The sequence below is a fragment of the Hemiscyllium ocellatum genome, chromosome 6 (genome assembly GCF_020745735.1).
Source record: "Hemiscyllium ocellatum isolate sHemOce1 chromosome 6, sHemOce1.pat.X.cur, whole genome shotgun sequence".
NCBI classification, from domain to species: domain Eukaryota; kingdom Metazoa; phylum Chordata; class Chondrichthyes; order Orectolobiformes; family Hemiscylliidae; genus Hemiscyllium; species Hemiscyllium ocellatum.
The window spans coordinates 121391078-121415629 of NC_083406.1; the positions used below are offsets into that span (position 1 = coordinate 121391078).

At 51.8% G+C, this 24552-nt stretch overlaps 1 protein-coding gene across 3 annotated transcripts in view; it reads right to left on the minus strand.

Moving 5' to 3' along the window:
* Positions 1–555: 555 nt before the first annotated feature.
* LOC132816569 (cGMP-dependent 3',5'-cyclic phosphodiesterase) overlaps positions 556–24552 on the minus strand; it is a 312596-nt gene continuing 288599 nt past the window's right edge. For all 3 annotated transcript variants that reach the window (XM_060826337.1, XM_060826336.1, XM_060826338.1), the window contains 5 exons: positions 19212–19311; positions 17695–17804; positions 10888–10926; positions 8895–9001; positions 556–1206 (listed from right to left, as the gene is read on the minus strand). In XM_060826337.1, the coding sequence (XP_060682320.1) occupies positions 966–1206; positions 8895–9001; positions 10888–10926; positions 17695–17804; positions 19212–19311 (597 nt within the window). In that variant the 3' untranslated portion in view covers positions 556–965. The remainder of the gene's footprint in view (positions 1207–8894; positions 9002–10887; positions 10927–17694; positions 17805–19211; positions 19312–24552) is intronic.

Consider the following 24552-nt stretch of genomic DNA (forward strand, 5'->3'; position numbering starts at 1 on the left):
GGACACCAACATTTAATGGAGTGTCCAACTGTAGGTTCTTGGGTGGGACAAGGAACCAACGAGTTCGAATACACTTTCTCCCCCCACCCCATTAAAGTCAACCATGCTGCCCATTTGTGGGGTAGTGCCCAGACCTGATGTGGAACACACACTGTTACCCCCCACTGCTCCCAGACCAACCCTGACTGCATTCCTACATTGGAGCTGAATGATCAGCTGAGACCTCAGGGTGTGACAGAGGGAGGTGGCTACTGGAGTGGTGCTGGGAGGGGGAGGTGATGGGGGTGCAGAGGGGTCAGGGGGTGAGTGTTTGGGCGACCTTCTGACCTGACTGTTTTCCAAATGTTTTCCCGGCCTGTCTCCCAGGAGCTGCCACCTCCTGGCTGAACTAGCACTGCACTCACCCATGGCCATGAGCCTGAGGTTGGATCCTGGTCTGTGTTTTCACATCCATCCATGGCTTCACCTCCCTCCTGCTATCGATTCTCTCCAACACCCTCCAGTGTCTGCGATGCCCCCCACCCAGGCATCACCCCCCCACCCAAACTCCTCTAACTCTGCCCGCTTCCATGTGCCCCATTCCCATCGCTCCATTGCGGGCCTCTCACCCATTCCAAGTTTTGGAATTCCTTCCTCCAACCTCTCCATTTACCTTTTGTCATGAGGTGCACACCAATGCCAACACCTGTCTGATAACACGTCAGTGAACAATCTCGCAAGGCGGTACATACACGATCTTAAGGATGCTATATCAATGCAACTGTTTGATTCTGTCAAGTGCAAACATCAGGAGAAAAAAAAACATGAGTGAGAAAGAAGTGCTGAAAAGTAACCACTCAGTTAATATTCAGACCTATAAAAAATAAATAAATTTAAAAGATGCCAATTTCTGCTGTTGTCAGTCGCTTCCTTGATTTTTTTTTGTTGTATTTTGTTTCTATTCTTTTAAACCGCAATAAAAATAATCATTGTTCAGATGTGGGTTCAGATGTGGGTTCCGGGGTGTTAGGGCTGCTGCTATCAGTCACTGTCGAAGGGGATGATGAGAATACTCCATCTGCCACATCCTCATCTAAAAAGTCCAGGGAGTTGTCACTCGGTAGCCCAGTCATGGTGAATTTTGGAGCAACTTTCACCCAATGGTCTCGGTTTGCCTTCACGATCTGGTACAGAATTGCTGCCTTCGGCATGAGGACTTTCAGGAGCCTTCCAAGAAAGAGAGAGAGAGAGATGAAACAACATAAAAGCCAGGAGGGTCAGTGCTGAGGGAGTGCCACACTGTCACAGGGTCAGTGTTGAGGGAGGGCCGCACTGTCAGAGGGTCAGTGCTGAGGGAGGGCCGCACACTACGAGAGTCAGTGCTGAGGGAGGGCCGCACTGTCGGAGGATCAGTGCTGAGGGAGTGCCGCACCGTCGGAGTGTAAGCGCTGAGGGAGTGCCGCAATGTTGGAGGGTCAGTGCGGAGGGATGCCGCACTGTCAGAGAGTCAGTGGTGAGGGAGAGCCACATTGTCAGAGGGTCAGTGCAGAGGGAGCGCCGCACTGTTGGAGGGTCAGTGCTGAGGGAGCGCCGCACTGTTGGAGGGTCAGTGCTGAGGGGGTGCTGCACTGTTGGAGGGTCAGTGCTGAGGAAGCGATGAGGTGTCAGAGAGTCAGTGCTGAGGGAGTGCTGCACTGTCATAGGGTCAGTGCTAAGAAAGCGTCACACTGTCGGAGGGTCAATTCTGAGGGAGCGCCACACTGTCGGAGGGTCAGTGCTGAGGGAGTGCCGCACTCTCAGAGGGTCAGTGCTGAGAGAGCGCCCCACACTACGAGGGTCACTGCTGAGGGAGTGCTGCACTGTCAGAGGGTCAGCGCTGAGGGAGTAGCGCACTGTCACTCAGAGGGTCCGACAGTGCGGCGGTCCCTCAGCACTGACTCTCCGACAGTGCGGCACTCCCTCAGCACTGACCCTGTGACAGTGCAAAACTCCCTCAGCACTGACCTTCCGACAGTGCGGCACACCCTCAGAAATGTTCCTCTGAGAGTACAGCGCTCCCTCAGCACTGACACTCCGACAGTGTGGCGCTCCCTCACTGTTGGAGGGTCAGTGCTGAGTGGGTGCCACACTGTCAGAGGGCCAGTGCTGAGGGAGTGCCGCACTGTCGGAAGGTCAGTGCTGAGGGATTTCCGCACTGTGAGAGGGTCAATGCTGAGAAAGCGTCGCACTGTCAGAGGGTCAGCGCTGAGGGATTGCCGCACTGTGGGAGGGTCAGTGCTGAGAGAGCGCCGCATTGTCACAGGATCAGTGCTGTGAGAGCGCTGAACACCAGGAGGGTCAGTGCTGAGGGGGGACCGCACTTTTGGAGGGACAGTGCTAAGGGAGTGCCGCACTGTCAGAGAGTCAGTGGTGAGGGAGGGCCACACTGTCAGTCAGTGCTGAGGGAGTGCCGCACTGTCGGAGGGTCAGTGCTGAGGGAGTGCCGCACTGTCGGAGGGTCAGTGCTGAGGGAGTGCCGCACTGTCACAAGGTCACTGCTGAGGGAGTGCCGCACTGTCACAGGGTCAGTGTTCAGGGTACGCCCCACTGTTGGAGGGTCAGTACTGAGGGAGCACTGCATTTGTCAGAGGGTCAATGCTAAGTGCAAGCCTCACTTTCTTTGGGTCCCTTACTGACGGTGTGCTGCACTGTCAGAGGGTCAGTGCTGAGGGAGTGCCGCACTGTCGGAGGGTCAGTGCTGAGGGAGTGCCGCACCGTCGGAGGGTCAGTGCTGAGGGAGTGCCGCACCGTCGGAGGGTCAGTGCTGAGGGAGTGCCGCACCGTCGGAGGGTCAGTGCTGAGGGAGTGCCGCACCGTCAGAGGGTCAGTGCTGAGGGAGTGCCGCACTGTCAGAGGGTCAGTGCTGAGGGAGTGCCGCACTGTCACAGGATCAATGCTGAGGGAGCACTGCACTTGTCAGAGGGTCAATGCTGAAGGAGTGCCGCACAGTCAGGGGGTCAGTGCTGAGAGACCGCTGCACTGTCGTAGGGTCAGTACTGAGAGACCGCCGTACTGTCGGAGGGTCAGTGCTGAGAAAGCATCGCACTGTCGGAGGGTCAGTGCTGAGGGAGTGCCGCACTGTCGGAGGGTCAGTGCTGAGGGAGTGCCGCACTGTCGGAGGGTCAGTGCTGAGGGAGTGCCGCACTGTCGGAGGGTCAGTGCTGAGGTAGTGCCGCACTGTCGGAGGGTCAGTGCTGAGGGAGTACCGCACCGTCAGAGGGTCAGTGCTGAGGGATTGTTGCACTGTGGGAGGATCAGTGCTGAGAGAGTGCCGCATTGTCACAGGTCAGTGCTAAGCGAGCGATGCACTTTCGGAGGGCTAGTGCTGAGGGAGTGCCGCACTGTAACAGGGTCAGTGCTGAGGGACTGCCGCACTGTAACAGGGTCAGTGCTGAGGGACTGCCGCACTGTTGGACAGTCAGTGCTGAGGGAGTGCCGCACTGTCGGAGGGTCAGTGCTGAGGGAGTGCCGCACCGTCAGAGGGTCAGTGCTGAGGGAGTGCCGCACCGTCAGAGGGTCAGTGCTGAGGGAGTGCCGCACTGTCAGAGGGTCAGTGCTGAGGGAGTGCCGCACTGTCACAGGATCAATGCTGAGGGAGCATTGCACTTGTCAGAGGGTCAATGCTGAAGGAGTGCCGCACAGTCAGGGGGTCAGTGCTGAGAGACCACTGCACTGTCGTAGGGTCAGTACTGAGAGACCGCCGTACTGTCGGAGGGTCAGTGCTGAGAAAGCATCGCACTGTCGGAGGGTCAGTGCTGAGGGAGTGCCGCACTGTCGGAGGGTCAGTGCTGAGGGAGTGCCGCACTGTCGGAGGGTCAGTGCTGAGGGAGTGCCGCACTGTCGGAGGGTCAGTGCTGAGGTAGTGCCGCACTGTCGGAGGGTCAGTGCTGCGGGAGTGCCGCACCGTCAGAGGGTCAGTGCTGAGGGAGTGCCGCACTGTCAGAGGGTCAGTGCTGAGAGACCGCTGCACTGTCGTAGGGTCAGTACTGAGAGACCGCCGTACTGTCGGAGGGTCAGTGCTGAGAAAGCATCGCACTGTCGGAGGGTCAGTGCTGAGGGAGTAGCGCACTGTTAGAGGGTCAGCGCTGAGGGATTGTTGCACTGTGAGAGGATCAGTGCTGAGAGAGTGCCGCATTGTCACAGGTCAGTGCTAAGCGAGCGATGCACTTTCGGAGGGCTAGTGCTGAGGGAGTGCCGCACTGTAACAGGGTCAGTGCTGAGGGACTGCCGCACTGTAACAGGGTCAGTGCTGAGGGACTGCCGCACTGTTGGACAGTCAGTGCTGAGGGAGTGCCGCACTGTCAGAGGGTCAGTGCTGAGAGACCGCCGCACTGTCAGGGGGTCAGTGCTGAGGGAGTAGTGCACTGTTAGAGTGTCAGCGCTGAGGGATTGCCGCACTGTCGGAGGGTCAGTGCTGAGAAAGCATCGCACTGTCGGAGGGTCAGTGCTGAGGGAGTGCCGCACTGTCGGAGGGTCAGTGCTGAGGGAGTGCCGCACTGTCGGAGGGTCAGTGCTGAGGGAGTGCCGCACTGTCGGAGGGTCAGTGCTGAGGTAGTGCCGCACTGTCGGAGGGTCAGTGCTGCGGGAGTGCCGCACCGTCAGAGGGTCAGTGCTGAGGGAGTGCCGCACTGTCAGAGGGTCAGTGCTGAGAGACCGCTGCACTGTCGTAGGGTCAGTACTGAGAGACCGCCGTACTGTCGGAGGGTCAGTGCTGAGAAAGCATCGCACTGTCGGAGGGTCAGTGCTGAGGGAGTAGCGCACTGTTAGAGGGTCAGCGCTGAGGGATTGTTGCACTGTGAGAGGATCAGTGCTGAGAGAGTGCCGCATTGTCACAGGTCAGTGCTAAGCGAGCGATGCACTTTCGGAGGGCTAGTGCTGAGGGAGTGCCGCACTGTAACAGGGTCAGTGCTGAGGGACTGCCGCACTGTAACAGGGTCAGTGCTGAGGGACTGCCGCACTGTTGGACAGTCAGTGCTGAGGGAGTGCCGCACTGTCAGAGGGTCAGTGCTGAGAGACCGCCGCACTGTCAGGGGGTCAGTGCTGAGGGAGTAGTGCACTGTTAGAGTGTCAGCGCTGAGGGATTGCCGCACTGTGGGAGGGTCAGTGCTGAGAGAGTGCCGCATTGTCACAGGATCAGTGCTGTGGGAATGCTGAACACTAGGAGGGTCAGTGCTGAGGGAGGGCCGCACTGTCGGAGTGTCAGTGCTGAGGGAGTGCCGCACTGTCGGAGGATCATTGCTGAGGGATAGCCGCACTGTCAGAGGGTCAGTGCTGAGGGACTGCCGCACTGTCCTAAGGTCAGTGTTGAGAGTGTGCTGCACCGTCGCAGGGTCAGTGCTGTGGGAGTGCCGCACTGTCGGAGGGTCAGTGCTGAGGGAATGCCGCACTGTCGGAGGGTCAGTACTGAGGGAGCACTGCACCGTTGGAGGATCATTGCTGAGGGATAGCCGCACTGTCAGAGGGTCAGTGCTGAGGGAGTGCCGCACTGTCACAGGGTCAGTGCTGAGGGAGTGCCGCACTGTCGGAGGGTCAGTGCTGAGGGAGTGCCGCACTGTCGGAGGGTCAGTGCTGAGGGAGTGCCGCACCGTCGGACGGTCAGTGCTGAGGTAGTGCCGCACCGTCGTAGGGTCAGTGCTGAGGGAGTGCCGCACCGTCAGAGGGTCAGTGCTGAGGGAGTGCCGCACTGTCACAGGATCAATGCTGAGGGAGCACTGCACTTGTCAGAGGGTCAATGCTGAAGGAGTGCCGCACAGTCAGGGGGTCAGTGCTGAGAGACCGCTGCACTGTCGTAGGGTCAGTACTGAGAGACCGCCGTACTGTCGGAGGGTCAGTGCTGAGAAAGCATCGCACTGTCGGAGGGTCAGTGCTGAGGGAGTAGCGCACTGTTAGAGGGTCAGCGCTGAGGGATTGTTGCACTGTGGGAGGATCAGTGCTGAGAGAGTGCCGCATTGTCACAGGTCAGTGCTAAGCGAGCGATGCACTTTCGGAGGGCTAGTGCTGAGGGAGTGCCGCACTGTAACAGGGTCAGTGCTGAGGGACTGCCGCACTGTAACAGGGTCAGTGCTGAGGGACTGCCGCACTGTTGGACAGTCAGTGCTGAGGGAGTGCCGCACTGTCAGAGGGTCAGTGCTGAGAGACCGCCGCACTGTCAGGGGGTCAGTGCTGAGGGAGTAGTGCACTGTTAGAGTGTCAGCGCTGAGGGATTGCCGCACTGTGGGAGGGTCAGTGCTGAGAGAGTGCCGCATTGTCACAGGATCAGTGCTGTGGGAGTGCTGAACACTAGGAGGGTCTGTGCTGAGGGAGGGCCGCACTGTCGGAGTGTCAGTGCTGAGGGAGTGCCGCACTGTCGGAGGATCATTGCTGAGGGATAGCCGCACTGTCCTAAGGTCAGTGTTGAGGGTGTGCTGCACCGTCGCAGGGTCAGTGCTGAGGGAGTGCCGCACTGTCAGAGGGTCAGTGCTGAGGGAATGCCGCACTGTCGGAGGGTCAGTACTGAGGGAGCACTGCACCGTTGGAGGATCATTGCTGAGGGATAGCCGCACTGTCAGAGGGTCAGTGCTGAGGGAGTGCCGCACTGTCACAGGGTCAGTGCTGAGGGAGTTGTGCACTGTTGAAGTGTCAGTGCTGAGGGACCGCCGCACTGTCGGACCCTCTGAGTAACAGTGCGCTACTCCCTCAGCACTGACCCTGTGACAGTGAGGTACTCCCTCAGCACTGACCCTCCGACACTGCGGCCCTCCCTCAGCACTGACCCTCTGGCAGTGAGGCCCTCCCTCAGCACTGACCCTAGGACAGTGCTGCACTCCCTCAATGTTGGAGGGTCAGTGCTGAGTGGGTGCTACTCTGTCAGAGGGTCAGTGCTGAGAGAGCTCCGCACACTACGAGGGTCAGTGCTGAGGGATTGCCGCACTGTCGTAGGGTCAGTGCTGAGAGATCGCCACATTGTCGGTGGGTCAGTGCTGACGCAGTGCCCCACTGTCGGAGGGTCAGTCCTGGAGGAGCACTGCACTTGTCACAGGGTCAATGTTGAGTGCGTGCCTCACTGTCGTAGGGTCATAGCTGAGGGAGCACTGCACTGTCAGAGGGTCAGTGCTGAAGGAGTGCCGCACTGTCGGAGGGTCAATGCTAAGGGAGTGCCGCACTGTTGCATGCCTCACTGTCATAGAGTCATAGCTGAGGGAGCACTGCACTGTCAGAGGGTCAGTGCTGAGGGAGTGCCACACTGTTGCAGGGTCAGCGCTGAGGGAGTGCCGCTCTGTCACAGGGTCAGTACTGAGGGAGCACTGCACCGTCAGCGGGTCAGTGCTGAGGGAGCGCAGCATGTCGGAGGGTCGGTGATGAGGGATTACTGCACTGTCAGAGGGTCAGTACAGAGGGAGTGCCGCACTGTCGGAGGGTCAGAACTGAGGGAGGGCCACACTGTCGGAGGGTCAGTGCTGAGGGAGTGCCGCACTGTCGGAGGGTCAGTGCTGAGGGACTGCCGCACTGTCGGAGGGTCAGTGCTGAGGGACTGCCGCACTGTCGGAGGGTCAGTGCTGAGGGACTGCCGCACTGTCGGAGGGTCAGTGCTGAGGGAGTGCCGCACTGTCGGAGGGTCAGTGCTGAGGGAGGACCACACTGTCACAGGATCAGTGCTGAGGGACTGCCGCACTGTCGGAGGGTCAGTGATGAGGGAGTGCCGCACTCTCGGAGGGTCAGTGCTGAGGGATGCCGCACTGTCGGAGGGTCAGTACTGATGGAGTGCCGCACTATCAGAGGGTCAGTGCTGAGGGAGTGCTGTACGGTCGGTGGGTCAGTACTGATGGAGTGCCGCACTGTCAGAGGGTCAGTGCTGAGGGAGTGCCGCACTGTCGGACGGTCAGTGCTGAGGGAGTGCCGCACTATTGGAGGGTCAATGCTGAGGGAGTGCTGCACTGTTGGAGGGTCAGTGCTGAGGGAGTTGTGCACTGTCGAAGTGTCAGTGCTGAGGGAGTGCCGCACTGTCGGAGGGTCAGTGCTGAGGGAGGGCCACACTGTCGGAGGGTCAGTGCTGAGGGAGTGCCGCACTGTCGGAGGGTCAGTGCTGAGGGACTGCCGCACTGTCGGAGGGTCAGTGCTGAGGGACTGCCGCACTGTCGGAGGGTCAGTGCTGAGGGACTGCCGCACTGTCGGAGGGTCAGTGCTGAGGGACTGCCGCACTGTCGGAGGGTCAGTGCTGAGGGAGGACCACACTGTCACAGGATCAGTGCTGAGGGACTGCCGCACTGTCGGAGGGTCAGTGATGAGGGAGTGCCGCACTCTCGGAGGGTCAGTGCTGAGGGATGCCGCACTGTCGGAGGGTCAGTACTGATGGAGTGCCGCACTGTCAGAGGGTCAGTGCTGAGGGAGTGCCGCACTGTCGGACGGTCAGTGCTGAGGGAGTGCCGCACTATTGGAGGGTCAATGCTGAGGGAGTGCTGCACTGTTGGAGGGTCAGTGCTGAGGGAGTTGTGCACTGTCGAAGTGTCAGTGCTGAGGGAGTGCCGCACTGTCGGAGGGTCAGTGCTGAGGGAGTGCCGCACTGTCGGAGGGTCAGTGCTGAGGGAGTGCCGCACTGTCGGTGGGTCAGTGTTAAGGGAATACTGCACTGTCACAATACCTTAAGGAGGGAATTCCAGCATTTGAACCCAAAGACACTGAAGGAACAGTGATATGCATTTCCAAGTCAGGATGGTAAGTGTCTTGGAGGGGAACCTGCAGCGGGGAGGTATGACACAGTCGTGCCTATCATGCATCCTTCAGACCCCTCTTTGGGGAAAAACAGACACCCCCCACTCGCCGACTCACCAATCACTGCCGATTGCTGCTACCCCCTGATTGGCCAGTGTTTGGCAAATTCTCCTGACCTTTCAACTTACTTGTACGTTGGCATGGCAATATGCTCCATGAAGCTGATCTGAAGTTCTGGAATATAGGCCTTTTCTCTGTCCATCATCTCAAGGGGATGGTTCCCCATTGCCTTTTCCTGCAAGAGATTAGGGAAACAAAGTGGAAAGGTCAAAGAGCTGGTTAGGAGGTAACCACTGTGGAATGTGTCACGACCTCCTGGCCTGGAGCCTGTCAAAGATCTCACCACCACATCGGACCCCAAGATGAAGGGCTAACTCCATATTCATTCCAACTGTGTGAATATGGTTATGATCCCCAGCTGATGACATTCCAGGAGAAATCAGATCCGAGAAAAAAATCTGGCTTGATTGATCATATTTTTCTTAAGTTAGTAAACAGGGTGACCAGCCACGGGAACATTGTCACACATTAGCAAAAAAAAACAGAAGTTTATTACACAAAAGGGTAAAACCAAACAAAAAAATAGTTGAGGTATAAAAGAAGGTTAGAAAAAGATCCGAAAACACACAGCAAAAGCTTCAACCTTTTCCCCAACACCATCAGAGAAAGCAGAGACGTTAGTCCCATCTCCCACACCATTAAGTTCGATGAAGCTAAATATCAGCAGGTTTTTCCTGGGAACTGTGAAGTCTAACACAAACACTCAGAAAAATGAGACCTAAAACTTTCTCAGCTTTTAAATAATCAGCAGATTTCTAGCCAGACATCCAGGTCTGTAAGTTGTATCGATTAAACTCGTTGACCAAGGTAACTGCATTCCCTGAAATATACTCCTTTTTTTAAGGAGTGAAACTAAATATAATTCTCACACCAGTTCAGTATCTTCTGAATGACTCTCAGAGCTATCTACCTCCGAATTTATTTTTAAAACAAACACCAATCCTTGATTATCATAAACCAAAAATAAGCCAATAGCCTTCAAAACCTTGTGAAGCAGTACAGGACATCAACATTTCAGGGGTGCATGTTCTCTCTGGGATATGAGAGTGTGGTGCTGGAAAAGCACAGGTCAGGCAGCATCCAAGGAACAGGACAATCGATGTTTCGGGCATAAGCCCTTCATCAGGAATGATTTGTGATGATGGGCTTTTGCCTGAAGCATCGATTTTTCTGCTCCTCAGGTGCTGCCTGACCTGCTGTGTTTTTCCAGCACCTCACTCTCAACTCTAATCTCCAGCATCTGCAGTCCTCACTTTCACCTACATTCTCGATGTATCACTCTTCCAGAACATTGTAGTGAGTCATCCTCTTGAATAAAACAAAATCACTGATGACCCTGCAATTGTTTTAGGATCTAGGTTCTTGATTTTCTTCTCTAAACCTGTCTGCAGTGGCTCAGTGGTTAGCACTGCTGCGTCAGCGCCAGAAACGCGGGTTCGATTCCAGCCTCGGGCGACTGTCTGTGTGGAGTTTGCACGTTCTCCCCCTGTCTGCGTGGGCTTCCCCCGGGTGCTCCGGTTTCCTCCCACAGATGTGCAGATTTAGATGGGTTGGCCATGCTAAATTACCGACAGCGTTCAGGGATGTGCAGGCTAGACGGGTTAGCCATGGAGAATGCAGGAATGTGGTGGGCCTGTGTGGGATGCTGTCTGGAGGGTTGATGTGGACTCACTGGGCCAAATGGCCTGCTTCCACACTGTCAGGATTCTATTCTCCCTCTCTCTCCCTTTCTGTTCTTTAAGACCCCTATTAATACCTTGGCCAAGTTTTTAACAATTGAACCTGATGTCTCCTAATATGGATTCATGCCAAGTCTTGAAAAAGCCTCCAGAAGAGTTACGGCCATTGTAGTGGATTAAAGGTGCTATACAAATGCAAGTTGCTGTTGATTTATAATTAATGTTCCTATTACTTGATAGAACTGTCTTGAGTCCACAGACAGTCAATGACTTTTGGAAGTGAAAGTCTAGATCATTTCCATTTCTCCAAGGTATCGTAGAAAATTTATAACAGTATGGTGTACCCCAAAGGAACAGTTAACACATTCAAGTACTGACTTACCAGATCTCCTTGTGAAAAGAATTCTTTATATATCAGTTCCTGGTGGTGAGAAACAAGAGAGATGTCTGAGTAATGGATTCTCTGCAGAAGACAGCTAGTGAGTGACAATCATATTGACAGTGGGATGGGATGACCAGTCAGACACAGAAACACACAATAATGTAAAAACAAAGAATTGTTGCAACACAAAAGGAGGCCATTCAGCCCATTGAGAGCTTGCACCAGCTTTTCAAATGAGCATCACTCCCCAGTACCAAATTCCTGCCTTTTCCCCATCTCCATTTCGATCCAAATGACCATCCAATGTCCCTCTTGAATGCTTCGATAGAACCTGCCCCCACCACGTTTGCAGATTGTGCATCCCAGACCCGAACTACTCACTGAGTGAGGAAGCTTTCACTCACATCACCCTTCGCTCCTTCTGTATCTCCCTTTAAATCGTCTTGTTCCTTTTCACCAGTGGGAACACGTGACTTGTGTGCAGGCGAAGATCATGCAGCACCTTTGGTCTTTTCCACCATTCAACAAGATCCGTGTGTAGCCTCAAATCCACCTTCCTGCCTGCCCCCAATAACCTTCGACCTCTGGGTCATCATCACAATCTACGCCAACAATAATGCCTTGGCAACTCAGGCAAAGTGTGTCCAGAACACGGAAAACAGGCTGAACTATTGTCTCTGGGTTGGGCTTTAAACACTGTAGACCCCACCCACCCCCAAAATCTCACCTTCCATGGAATACCAGGGTACCACAATTTGTCTCGGAGTCCAGACAACTGGAGGAAAGCCTGGGATAGACAAAATACACACACACACACACACACACACACACACACACACACACACACACACACACACCTCTGAAATAATATCATCTACTCTGAGCCAACATCTCTACAACCAAGGTCCAATCAGGGTTGACCAGATGGAATTCATTCTAGAGAAATGTTAGGGACAAACAAGGCAAGTCACCATAGTCCTATCAGACCCACAGATGCTCTCTCACTAGAGACAGAAAGACAGTGAGAGAAAGAGAGATCGAGATAGATAGAGAGAGAGAGACAGAGACCATAAGACCCCATCTACCACCCCTGAAAAAAAACAGGAAATGACTCCACCACAGGAAATGACATCACCAACCCAAAGAAACCCAAACATATAAATAGAAAGCAGGAATTATCAGTAGTGCTCCACCCGGAGGCCCACTGAAGATGTTACCTAGTATGGTGATGAAACGTCTGGAAATGAACCTTCCAGCTCAGTGAGCAAACCTACAAGAACCTCAACCTGAGCTACAAATCTTCTCAAAACTTGCCATCTTATATGTCTCAATTAAGTCACCTCTCAATCCTCTTCTCTCTAGTGAAAACAGCCTCATGTCCCTCAGCCTTTCCTCATAAGACCTTCCTTCCATACCAGGCAGCATCCTGGTAAATCTCCCTTTCCAAAGCTTCCACATCCTTCCTATAATGCGGTGACTAGAACTGTCCACGATACTCCAAGTGCGGCCACACCAGAGTTTTGTACAGCTGCTGCCTGACCTCATGGCTCCGAAACTCAATCCCTCTCCCAATAAAAGCTAACAGCTGTACACCTTCTTAACAACCCTGTCAGTCTGGGTGGCAACTTTCAGGGATCTATGTACATGGACACCAAGATCTCTCTGTTCTTCTACACTACCAAGAATCTTACATTAGCCAAGTACTTTGTATTCCTTTTCCTCCTTCCAAAGTAATCAACTGACACTTTTCCGCATTAAACTCCATTTGCCATCTCTAGGCCCAGCTCTGCAACTTATCTATGTTCCTCTATAACCTGTAACTTCCTTCAGCGCTGTCCACAACTCACTGACTTTAGTGTCATCTGCAAACTTATTAACCCATCCTTCTACGCCCTCACAAGGTTATGGATAAAAATGACAAACAGCAGTGGCCCCAAAACAGATCCTCGCAGTACGCCACTAGTAACTGAACTCCAGGATGAACATTTCCCATCAGCCACCACCCTCTGACTTCTTTCAGCTAGCCCATTTCTGATCCAAACCACCAAATCACCCTCAATCCCATGCCTCTGTATTTTGTGCAATTGCCTACCGTGGGGAACCTCTCAAATGCCTTCCTGAAATCCATATACACCACATCAACTGCTTTACCCTCATCCACCTGATTGGTCACTACCTCCAAGAACTCAATAAGGTTTGTGAGACATGACCTACCCTTCCTAAGATCGTGCTGACTATCCCTAATCAACTTATTCCTTTCTAGGTGATTATAAATCCTATCTCTTATAACCTTTTCCAACACTTTACCCACAACCGAAGTAAGGCTCACTGGTCTATAATTACCAGGGTTGTCTCTACTCCCCTTCTTGAACCAGAGGACAATATTTTCTACCCTCCAGTCTTCTGACACTACTCCTGTAGACAACGATAGTATAAAGATCAAAGCCAAAGGCTCTGCAATCTCCTCCCTGGCTTCCAATCTGGCCCAGGGACTTATCTATTTTTATACTTTCCAGAATTGCTAACACCTCCTCCCTGTGAATCTCAGTCCTGTCTAGACTAGTAGCCTGTATCTCTGTATTTTCCTCGACAACATTGTCTTTTTCCAGTGAGAATATGACAAAAAGTATTCATGTAGCGCTTCCCCTATCTCCTTGGACTCCACGCACAACTTCCCACTACTATCCTAGATTGGCCCTAATCTTTCCCTTGTCATTCTTTTATTCCCGATATACCTATAGGAAGCTTTCGGGTTTTCCTTGATTCTATCTGCCAATAACTGCTCTTGTCTCCTCCTGACTCTTTAGGTCTTTCCTGGCTAACCTGTAATTCTCAAGCACCCTAACTGAGCCTTTACATCTCATCCCAACACAAGCCTTCTTCTTCCTCTTGACAAGAGATTCAACTTCCTTAGTAAATCATGGCTCCCTCACTTGATCACTTCCACCCTGCCTGACACGCAGCAGCTGTTCCTTGAACAAGCTCCACATTTCAATTTTGCCCATCCCCTGCAGTTTCCTTCCCTAGCCTATACATCCTAATTCTGCTTAATCGCATCCCCCAGCTATAACTCTTGCCTTGCGGTATATACCTATTCCTTTCCATCACTAAAGTAAACATAACTGAATTTTGTGATCACTATCACCGAAGTGCTCACCAACCTCCAAATCTAACCCCTGGCCTGGTACATTACCCAGTACCAAATCTAATGTGATCTTGCCCTTTGTGGGCCTGTCTACATACTGTGTCAGGAAGCCCTCCACACACTGGACAAAAACTGGCTCATCTAAAATACTCGAACTATCGTATTCCCGGTCAATATTTGGAAAGTTGAAGTCCCCCATAATGACTACCTTGTTACACTTGCTCCTATCCATCTTTGGAGCAGAGTAGGTTAACAGGGAGATGATTAAGATGTGTAAAAGTATGAAGGATCCATTAATTCAACTGACATTTGTACTACACCACCGCCTCACCCTTATTATACAAGGCCCTCCTGAAGACCTGAATTAAAGCTGCCTCTCCCACACTCTCAGGCATTGTACTGCAGACCTGAGCCGCGTTCCACCAGCTGTCCAGCTGGTCTGGACCATACTCTCTGGTCTGCCTTTCCCCTGCACTTCCCTATATCTCCTCTTGTTCCTTTGAGGGTCTCCACAAGTCTCAAACTCTGACCAGGCTTTCTGGTCACTACCCTTAAAATCTCCTATCTTTGTTACCTTGGGGCAGTTTTAAATTCAGTAGCAGCCCCCTACCAACGCCCAAGTCTGAACGCACACCCATTCTGATTCTCCCCTCCCTCATTGTATTTAATAAGACCCCTGTTGGTAAAACGACCAATTCTCACTGTGGGATCTCACATGTCACCGAGGCCTCTCCCCATTCGTACTGACGTGACCTCCTGTACCTCTCTGAGCCTTCAGAATCCCAGGTCAAACTAGGGGTTGAGCTGCCTAGCTCTTATGGAGTGTAATGTTACTGTGCTCCAACAAGCCCAGGCTTTTAACTCTAGGGGCACGGGTTCGAATCCCACCAGGACAGCTGGTCCTGGTCAAAGTCAAATTCAATTTAAAAAGTTAGTTTCAGCGATGAGGACGATTAAATGATCATTGGTTGGTGTAGATGCACTTACAAAGAAAGAGCAAGAGTAGGCCATTCAGCCCTGCTGTAGCATTCATTATGGTCATTCAACTCAGTGCCCTGTTCCCTGACTTTTCCCAATTTTTTTTACCTCTAAGATCTATATCTAATTTCTTCTTGAAAACTTTCAATGTTTTTAGCTCAACCTCTTTCTGTGACAGAGAATTCCCCAGGCTCCCCACTCTCTGGGTGAAGACATTTCTCCCCCATCTCAGTCCGAAATGGTCTACTCCATATCCTGAGACTGTGACCCCTGGTTCCCCTGTGACTATGACCCATCCAGTTCACTAATATCTTTTGGGGAAGGAAATCTACTGTCCTTACCCAGTCTGGGCCTGCATGTGACTCCAGACCCACCGGTTGGCTCTTAACTGTTATCTGAAATGGCCAGGTGAGACTGTCCATTGAAGAGGAATCAGGAGATAGGTAGTGAATGTTGGCCTTCCCAGTGATGCCTATGTCCAATGAAAGAACATAAACCACTCCACAATTCTCCTCCATGACCCCACCTCAGTTTCTCTACTTCACCATGATCTACAAAAGTAGCTTCTTGACCATGTTTCTAATCAAGATACCTTCAAACATGGCCCAGTTGTTCTTTGCTATTGCAGTAAGGCCCCTGCAGTCTTTCTCATGGACTGGTGGTCTTCGAGGTGCTACAGAAATTCTGCCTGTCAATGGTATTGAGCTGGGGGAAAGTGAGGACAGCAGATGCTGGAGACACCACCCACGCCCTCCACCTCCTCCAAGACTTCCATTTCCCTGGCTTCCAATGCCTCATCTTCAACCATGGATATCCAATCCCTCTACACCTCCATCCGCCATGACCAGGGCCTCCAAGCCCTCTGTTTTTTCATCTCCCGACGTCCCCACCAGTACCCTTCCACCGACACTCTTATTCGTTTGGCCGAACTGGTCCTCACCATTAACAATTTCTCCTTCGAATCCTCCCACTTCCTCCAGACCAAAGGGGTAGCCATGGGCACACGTATGGGCCCCAGCTATGCCTGTCTCTTTGTTGGCTACGTAGAACAGTCGATCTTCAGTAATTACACCGGCACCACTCCCCACCTCTTCCTCCGCTACATTGATGACTGCATTGGCACCACCTCGTGCTCCCGCGAGGAGGTTGAGTAATTCATCAACTTCACCAACACCTTCCACCCTGACCTTAAATTTATCTGGACCATCTCTGACACCTCCCTCGCCTTCCTGGACCTCTCCATCTCCATTAATGACGACCGACTTGACGCTGACATTTTTTACAAACCCACCGACTCCCACAGCTACCTGGATTACACCTCTTCCCACCCTACCTCCTGCAAAAATGCCATCCTGTATTCCCAATTCCTCCGCCTCTGCCATATCTGCTCCCAGGAGGACCAGTTCCACCATAGAACACACCAGATGGCCTCCTTCTTTAGAGACCGCAATTTCCCTTCCCACGTGGTTAAAGATGCCCTCCAATGCATCTCGTCCACATCCCGCACCTCCGCCCTCAGACCCCACCCCTCCAACTGTAACAAGGACAGAACGCCCCTGGTGCTCACCTTCCACCCTACCAACCTTCGTGTAAACTAAGTCATCCGCCGACATTTCCGCCACCTCCAAAAAGACCCCACTACCAGGGATATATTTCCCTCCCCACCCCTTTCCGCCTTCCGCAAAGACCGTTCCCTCTGTGACTACCTGGTCAGGTCCACGCCCCCCTACAATCCACCCTCCCATCCTGGCACTTTCCCCTGCCACCGCAGGAACTGTAAAACCTGCGCCCACACCTCCTCCCTCACCTCCATCCAAGGTCCTAAAGGAGCCTTCCACATCCATCAAAGTTTTACCTGCACATCCACTAATATCATTTATTGTATCCGTTGCTCCCGATGCGGTCTCCTCTACATTGGGGAGACTGGACGCCTCCGAGCAGAGCGCTTTAGGGAACATCTCTGGGACACCCGCACCAATCAACCACACCGCCCCGTGGCCCAACATTTCAACTCCCCCTCCCACTCTGCCGAGGACGTGGAGGTCCTGGGCCTCCTTCACCGCCGCTCCCTCACCACCAGATGCCTGGAGGAAGAACGCCTCATCTTCCGCCTCGGAACACTTCAACCCCAGGGCATCAATGTGGACTTCAGCAGCTTCCTCATTTCCCCTTCCCCCACCTCAGCCTAGTTCCAAACCTCCAGCTCAGCACTGTCCCCATGTCTTGTCCGGACTTGTCCTACCTGCCTATCGTCTTTTCACCTATCCACTCCACTCTCCCCCCTGACCTATCACCTTCATCCCCTCCCCCATTCACCTTTTGTACTCTATGCTACTTTCTCCCCAGCCCCCACCCCCCCCCCCCCCCCCTCACTTATCTCTCCACCCTTCAGGCACTCTGTCTGTATTCCTAATGAAGGGCTTTTGCCCAAAACGTCGATTTTTCCCGTTCCTCGGATGCTGCCTGACCTGCTGTGCTTTTCCAACACCACTCTGATCCAGAATCTGGAGAATCAGAGTGAAAAACTGTGGCGCTGGAAAGGCACAGCCGGTCAGGCAGCATCCGAGGAGCAGGAGAGTTGGCGTTTCCAGCATCAGGAAGCCATTGCATTTTCCCCAGCACACACCACCACCCCACCCCCCACCCCTCCACACACACACGCACACAACACACCCGCCTCTCACCGCTATCTTTGTTGTTGTCTTCCAGCCTTTGGTTTGGTCATTGAGGTCACAGGCTGTCATCAGCAGGCACAACAACAGCGAGTGGTGCTTGGGGTTGGAATTGTTGTACGCTACGGGAGGAGATAAAGGAGGTTAACAGGAATGTCAGGAAAACACCTCCGGCTGGGGAGTGGGGTTTAGGGGAGCTCGGGAGGAGAGGGATAGTGTGAGGGAGACCCCCTACCATTCGCCAGCCACACCTCACCTCAAACCAAAATCAAAAGACTGAGCTCACTAAAACGAAAATGTTCACCACAAGTTTGCAAGAAGCAAGAAAGAAACAGAAACACCTGCATTTATGTAGCACCTTTCGCAACCTCAGGGATGCCCTGATGGTCTTTTATGACCAATGAAGAGCCTCAACCAATGAAAAGCCTTTGAAGTGTTATCGCTGTTCCAATGTAGGAAATGTCTCCTCATCTCCATTGTAAATGGCCTGCCCTATACCCTTACAAATTCCATATATGGGCAATAGTCCAGGTCCAAACACTGTCCCCTGCAATATCCCACTCACTGTGTTGGAAAAAGGCCCATTCCTACCCACTGTTTGTTTCCTGTCTGCCAACCAGTTCTCTCTCCATATCAGTAAACTACACCCAATCCCATGCACTTTAACTTTCCATGCTAAGTTCACCATTCTTTATTAAATTAAACAAGTCCACAGCCGAACGTCAACAAGCCTGTACCTGCTCTTCAGGAAAGCTCTTCAATTAGTTCCACTTAACCCTGTCCTTACCATTTAACCCTCCCCTTACACCTTAACCCTGCCATTCCCCTTGTTCCTGTTCCTGTTATTAGTGGGAAGTTTGACTCTGTCTAACATACACATGATTTTGAAAACATTTCCCGAATTGTGCCAAGGGGTGTTTATGAGGATTGTTGCAAGTATTTGGAACAGCATCGTTAATTTGGGATGATCTGTTGGGTTTGGGGAGAGGTTAAGGTATTCGGTATTCTGTTCTCTTTTGGTTGTGTTTCATTCGGTAATCTTGGAAACAAATTCTGTTTTGTTTAAAACTAACTGCATCCCTCCTGGAATATCCGCTTAATACCTGCTTAAAACACCGAGCAAAGTTAGGGTTTGGGCTACATTCTTGAAATGTTTTGAGGGGGTCTGGCCTGGTGCATTACACTATAGTGTGGTAACGGGCCCTTTGGTCTATACCAACCCTGTGAAGAGCATCCCACCCTCCTAACCCTATCCCTGTCACCCTGTATTTCCCATGTCCAATCCACCCTAATCTGCACATTTTTGGACTGTGGGAGGAAACCGGAGCACCCGGAGGAAACCCACGCAGACACGGGGAGAATGTGTAAACTCCACACAGACAGTCGCCCGAGGGTGGAATCGAACCCAGGTCCCTGGCACTGTGAGGCAGCAGTGCTAACCACTGTGCCACCGTGCTGCCCGTGTAATTAGTGGAAAACAAGTCACCCTGCATAATTCTCTCACTATGTGAAGGAACAAGATGTGGTACCTTTAACCATTTCTTGCAGCTGTGGGAAAATACGTAGGTGATGGGCCACGTCAGTTGCTAGAATAATGTCACGCATCATGTCCAGCATTCTCTGGTAATCCTGTGGAGAATAATGAATAAAGTGTGAATTTTACATTGAAACCTGTCTATGATAGGGACACTGGCACAAGGCAGTTATCATAAACACTGGAGGCTTGTCGCTTGCGTTCTCCTCTTTGGACTGAAGAAGAGTCGTATTGTACATGAAACATTAATTCTGTCTCTCTCTCCGCAGATGCTGACAGACCTGTTGAGTTTCTCCAGTACTCTTGATGTTTGTTTCAGATTTCCAGTATTTTGGTTTTTATTCTCCTCTAAAGTACCATATCATCGTCCTGAGGGTTATGTTGGTCATACACTCGATAGGACAAACCCACATAAACGCAGTGGCTACAAGAGCAGCTCAGAGACTAGGAACACTGCTGCAAGTAACTCACCTCCTGACTCCCCAAAGCCTGTCCACCATCTACAAAGCACCAGTCAGGAGGGTGATGGAATACTCCCCACTTGCCTCCAACAACATTCAAGAAGCTTGACAATATCCAGCAATATTGATTGATACCACATTCACAAACACCCACTCCCTCTCCCACCAGTGCCCAGGAGCAGCAGTGTGTACCATCTACAAGAGGCACCACAGAAACTCACCAAAAATCCTCAGGCAGCACCTTCCAAACCCACGACCACTTCCATCTAGAATGACAAGGGCAGCAGATACATAGGAACACCGCCCCTTCCAACTTCCAGGTTGCACCTGGACTATTCCAGCCAATTTGAGTTCCTTTACTTCAGGAGGGATGTACTTGCTGTGGATGCAGTTCAGAGGAGGTTTACTAGATTGATTCCAGAGAATTGTCTTATGTGAGAGATTGAGCAGTTTAAGCCTATAGTCTACAGTTTAGAAGAATGAGAGAAGATCTAATTGAGGTCTTTGAGCTTCTAAGGGGATTGACAAAGTAGACACAGATGTTTCATCACGGAGGGCATTGAGAACAAGAGGTCACAGTTTTCAGATAAGAGGCGACAGATTTAAAACAGAGAGATGAGGAGAAATGACTTCTCCCAAAGGATCATGAATCTGTGGAATTCACTCCCCCAAAGTGTGGTAGACGCTGGGACGCTGAGTAAACTTAAGGAGGAATAGACAGGTTTTTTAATAGTACTGGGTTGAAGGGTTATGGGAAATGGGCAGGAGAATTGAATTAAGGACAAGATGAGATTAGCCCTGATTGTATTGAATGGCAGGGCAGGCACGAGGGGCTGAATGGCCTAATCCAGCTTATAGTCTCATTCAAGGAGTCAGTTAATGTTTCAAGAGTGTGTTGCTGGAAAAGCACAGCAGGTCAGGCAGCATCCGAGGAGCAGGAGAATCAACTTCATCAGGAAGGGCTTCTTGCCCGAAACGTCAATTTTCCTGCTCCTCGGATGCTGCCTCATCTGCTGTGCGTGTCCACTCTCTCAACTCTCGCTCCAGAATCTGCAGTCCTCACTTTCTCCTGGTTAGTAAATGTTTGTGTGTGTGTGTGTGTGTGTGTATACAAGTGTGCGAAAGAGAGAGACAGTGAGTATGTGTGTGCGTGTGTGCAAGTGTGCGAGAGAATTTGAATGTGTATGAGAGTTTGTGTGTCTGACAATGTGAGAAATAGAGTGTGTGAGTGTGCATGTGTGAGAGTGTGTGTATGTGTGAGAGAGAAAGTGTATGTGTGAGTGATAGAGAGAGTGTGCACGTGTGTGCTTGTGGATGTGTGTATGTGCGTGAGACTGAGAGAGGGAAAGTGTGTGTGTGCGTGATAGAGTGTGTGTGTGTGTGTGTGTGTGTGTGTGTGTGTGTGTGTGTGTGTGTGTGTGTGTGTGTGTGTGTGTGTGAATGTGAGAGAGAGAGTGTATGTGATTGAGTGAGTGTGTGTGTGGGGGGGTGGAGGGGTGGGGTGGGAGAGAGAATTTGTGTGTATGAGAGTTTGTGTGTGTGTCTGAGAATGTGAGAAAGAGAATGTGAGAGTGTGTGTATGTGTGAGAGAGAGAAAAAGTGTGTGCGCGACAGAGAGTGTATGTGTGTGTGTGTGTGAACGTGTGAGAGAGAGAGAGAGAGAGAGTGTTTGTGTGTGTGTGTGTGTGAGAGAGACACACACACTGAGAAAGAGAGACAGAGAAAGAGACCCTTTACACTATGATTATCTCAATTAACGTTAGCTAATCCTTAATCAATGTCAGTACAGTCCAACCTATCCTATGTGCTTTATTTTTATGAACTAACCTCTTTAGGGGACTTTATCAAAAGACTTCTGAATATCCATTGACAACCCTTCAGCAGTAAGGTGGGGTCGTTGGAAAAGCACAAAGTTACTGTCAGATTGGTATTGCCATGGTTTATGGTATGTATATATGGTATGTATATATGGTATGTTATGTATGGTGTGTATGGTATGTATGCTGTGCACTGTTGGTACGTACGGTATGGTACGTATGGTATGGTATGTATGGTGTGGTATGTATGGTACGGTGTGGTGTGTATGGTACAGTGTGGTGTAGTATGTATGGTATGGTATGGTGTAGTATGTATGGTATAGTGTGGTGTGGTGTGGTGTGGTATGTATGGTGTAGTGTGGTATGTATGGTATGTATGGTATAGTGTGGTGTGGTGTGGTATGTATGGTGTAGTGTGGTATGTATGGTGTGGTGTGGTATGTATGGTATGTATGGTATGGTGTGGTGTGTATGGTACGGTGTGGTGTGGTGTGGTATGTATGATGTGGTACGGTGTGGTATGTATGGTATGGTGTGGTATGTATGGTGTGGTGTGGTATGTATGGTATGGTGTGGTATGTATGGTGTGGTGTGGTATGTATGGTATGGTGTGGTATGTATGGTATGGTGTGGTATGTATGGTGTGGTGTGGTATGTATGGTATGGTGTGGTATGTATGGTGTGGTGTGGTATGTATGGTACGGTGTGGTGTGGTGTGGTATGTATGATGTGGTACGGTGTGGTATGTATGGTGTGGTGTGGTATGTATGGTGTGGTGTGAGCTTCTCCTTGACGATTGTCAGAGTCATACAGCTGGACAGCATGGAAACAATCTTTTGAGAAACTGCAGCCTGTCTCTCCCAAAGAGTGACTGTAACGATATTCTGGCAGGATCCTGTTACAACTCCTTTCATTCACTCGACTACAGAGAGGTAGTCTCTCTCTCTCTCACACAGGCTCCTGTCTCCATCACGTCCAGCACATGATTGCTATTCCACCGTCACATCATCACTACTTTCTTCAATACAACTGCGAGACCAGTGGGATACAGGAACGGTGGGATAGAGGGAGCATTGGGATCAGGGGTGATTGAAATATGCGGGACACTGGGCTCAGGGTCTAGTAGCATGGTGGGATACAGGGAGGACTCAATATGTGGAACATTGCAGCGTGGGGTACACTGTGATCTGTGGGGTACACTGTGATCTGTGGGGTATACTGGGATCTGTGGGGTACACTGTGATCTGTGGGGTATACTGGGATCTGTGGGGTATACTGTGATCTGTGGGGTACACTGGGATCTGTGGGGTATACTGTGATCTGTGGGGTACACTGGGATCTGTGGGGTATACTGTGATCTGTGGGGTACACTGGGATCTGTGGGGTACACTGTGATCTGTGGGGTATACTGTGATTTGTGGGGTACACTGGGATCTGTGGGGTATACTGTGATCTGTGGGGTATACTGGGATCTGTGGGGTACACTGTGATCTGTGGGGTACACTGTGATCTGTGGGGTATACTGGGATCTGTGGGGTACACTGTGATCTGTGGGGTACACTGGGATCTGTGGGGTACACTGTGATCTGTGGGGTACACTGGGATCTGTGGGGTATACTGTGATCTGTGGGGTACACTGTGATCTGTGGGGTACACTGGGATCTGTGGGGTACACTGGGATCTGTGGGGTATACTGGGATCTGTGGGGTGCACTGGGATCTGTGGGGTATACTGTGATCTGTGGGGTACACTGGGATCTGTGGGGTACACTGTGATCTGTGGGGTACACTGGGATCTGTGGGGTACACTGTGATCTGTGGGGTATACTGGGATCTGTGGGGTACACTGGGATCTGTGGGGTATACTGGGATCTGTGGGGTACACTGTGATCTGTGGGGTACACTGTGATCTGTGGGGTATACTGGGATCTGTGGGGTACACTGTGATCTGTGGGGTACACTGGGATCTGTGGGGTACACTGTGATCTGTGGGGTACACTGGGATCTGTGGGGTATACTGTGATCTGTGGGGTACACTGGGATCTGTGGGGTACACTGGGATCTGTGGGGTATACTGGGATCTGTGGGGTGCACTGGGATCTGTGGGGAATACTGTGATCTGTGGGGTACACTGGGATCTGTGGGGTACACTGTGATCTGTGGGGTACACTGGGATCTGTGGGGTACACTGTGATCTGTGGGGTACACTGGGATCTGTGGGGTATACTGTGATCTGTGGGGTATACTGGGATCTGTGGGGTACACTGGAATCTGTGGGGTACACTGTGATCTGTGGGGTATACTGGGATCTGTGGGGTATACTGGGATCTGTGGGGTACACTGGAATCTGTGGGGTACACTGTGATCTGTGGGGTATACTGTGATCTGTGGGGTACACTGTGATCTGTGGGGTACACTGGGATCTGTGGGGTACACTGTGATCTGTGGGGTATACTGGGATCTGTGGGGTACACTGGAATCTGTGGGGTACACTGTGATCTGTGGGGTATACTGGGATCTGTGGGGTACACTGGAATCTGTGGGGTATACTGTGATCTGTGGGGTATACTGGGATCTGTGGGGTACACTGGAATCTGTGGGGTACACTGTGATCTGTGGGGTACGCTGGGATCTGTGGGGTACACTGTGATCTGTGGGGTACACTGTGATCTGTGGGGTACGCTGGGATCTGTGGGGTACACTGGGATCTGTGGGGTACACTGGGATCTGTGGGGTATACTGGGATCTGTGGGGTATACTGGGATCTGTGGGGTACACTGGGATCTGTGGGGTATACTGGGATCTGTGGGGTACACTGGGATCTGTGGGGTATACTGGGATCTGTGGGGTACACTGGGATCTGTGGGGTATACTGGGATCTGTGGGGTACACTGGGATCTGTGGGGTATACTGGGATAAGAGTGGGGTGCGATTCCCAAAATGAAACAGATCGGAGTGAAATTGACACGAGCATGAAGTCCCAAATCCTCCTCCCATTAATGGCTGACAAAGCTATAAAGTCTCCATTTCCCCACCCAACACCCACTCCCCCCCTCCTC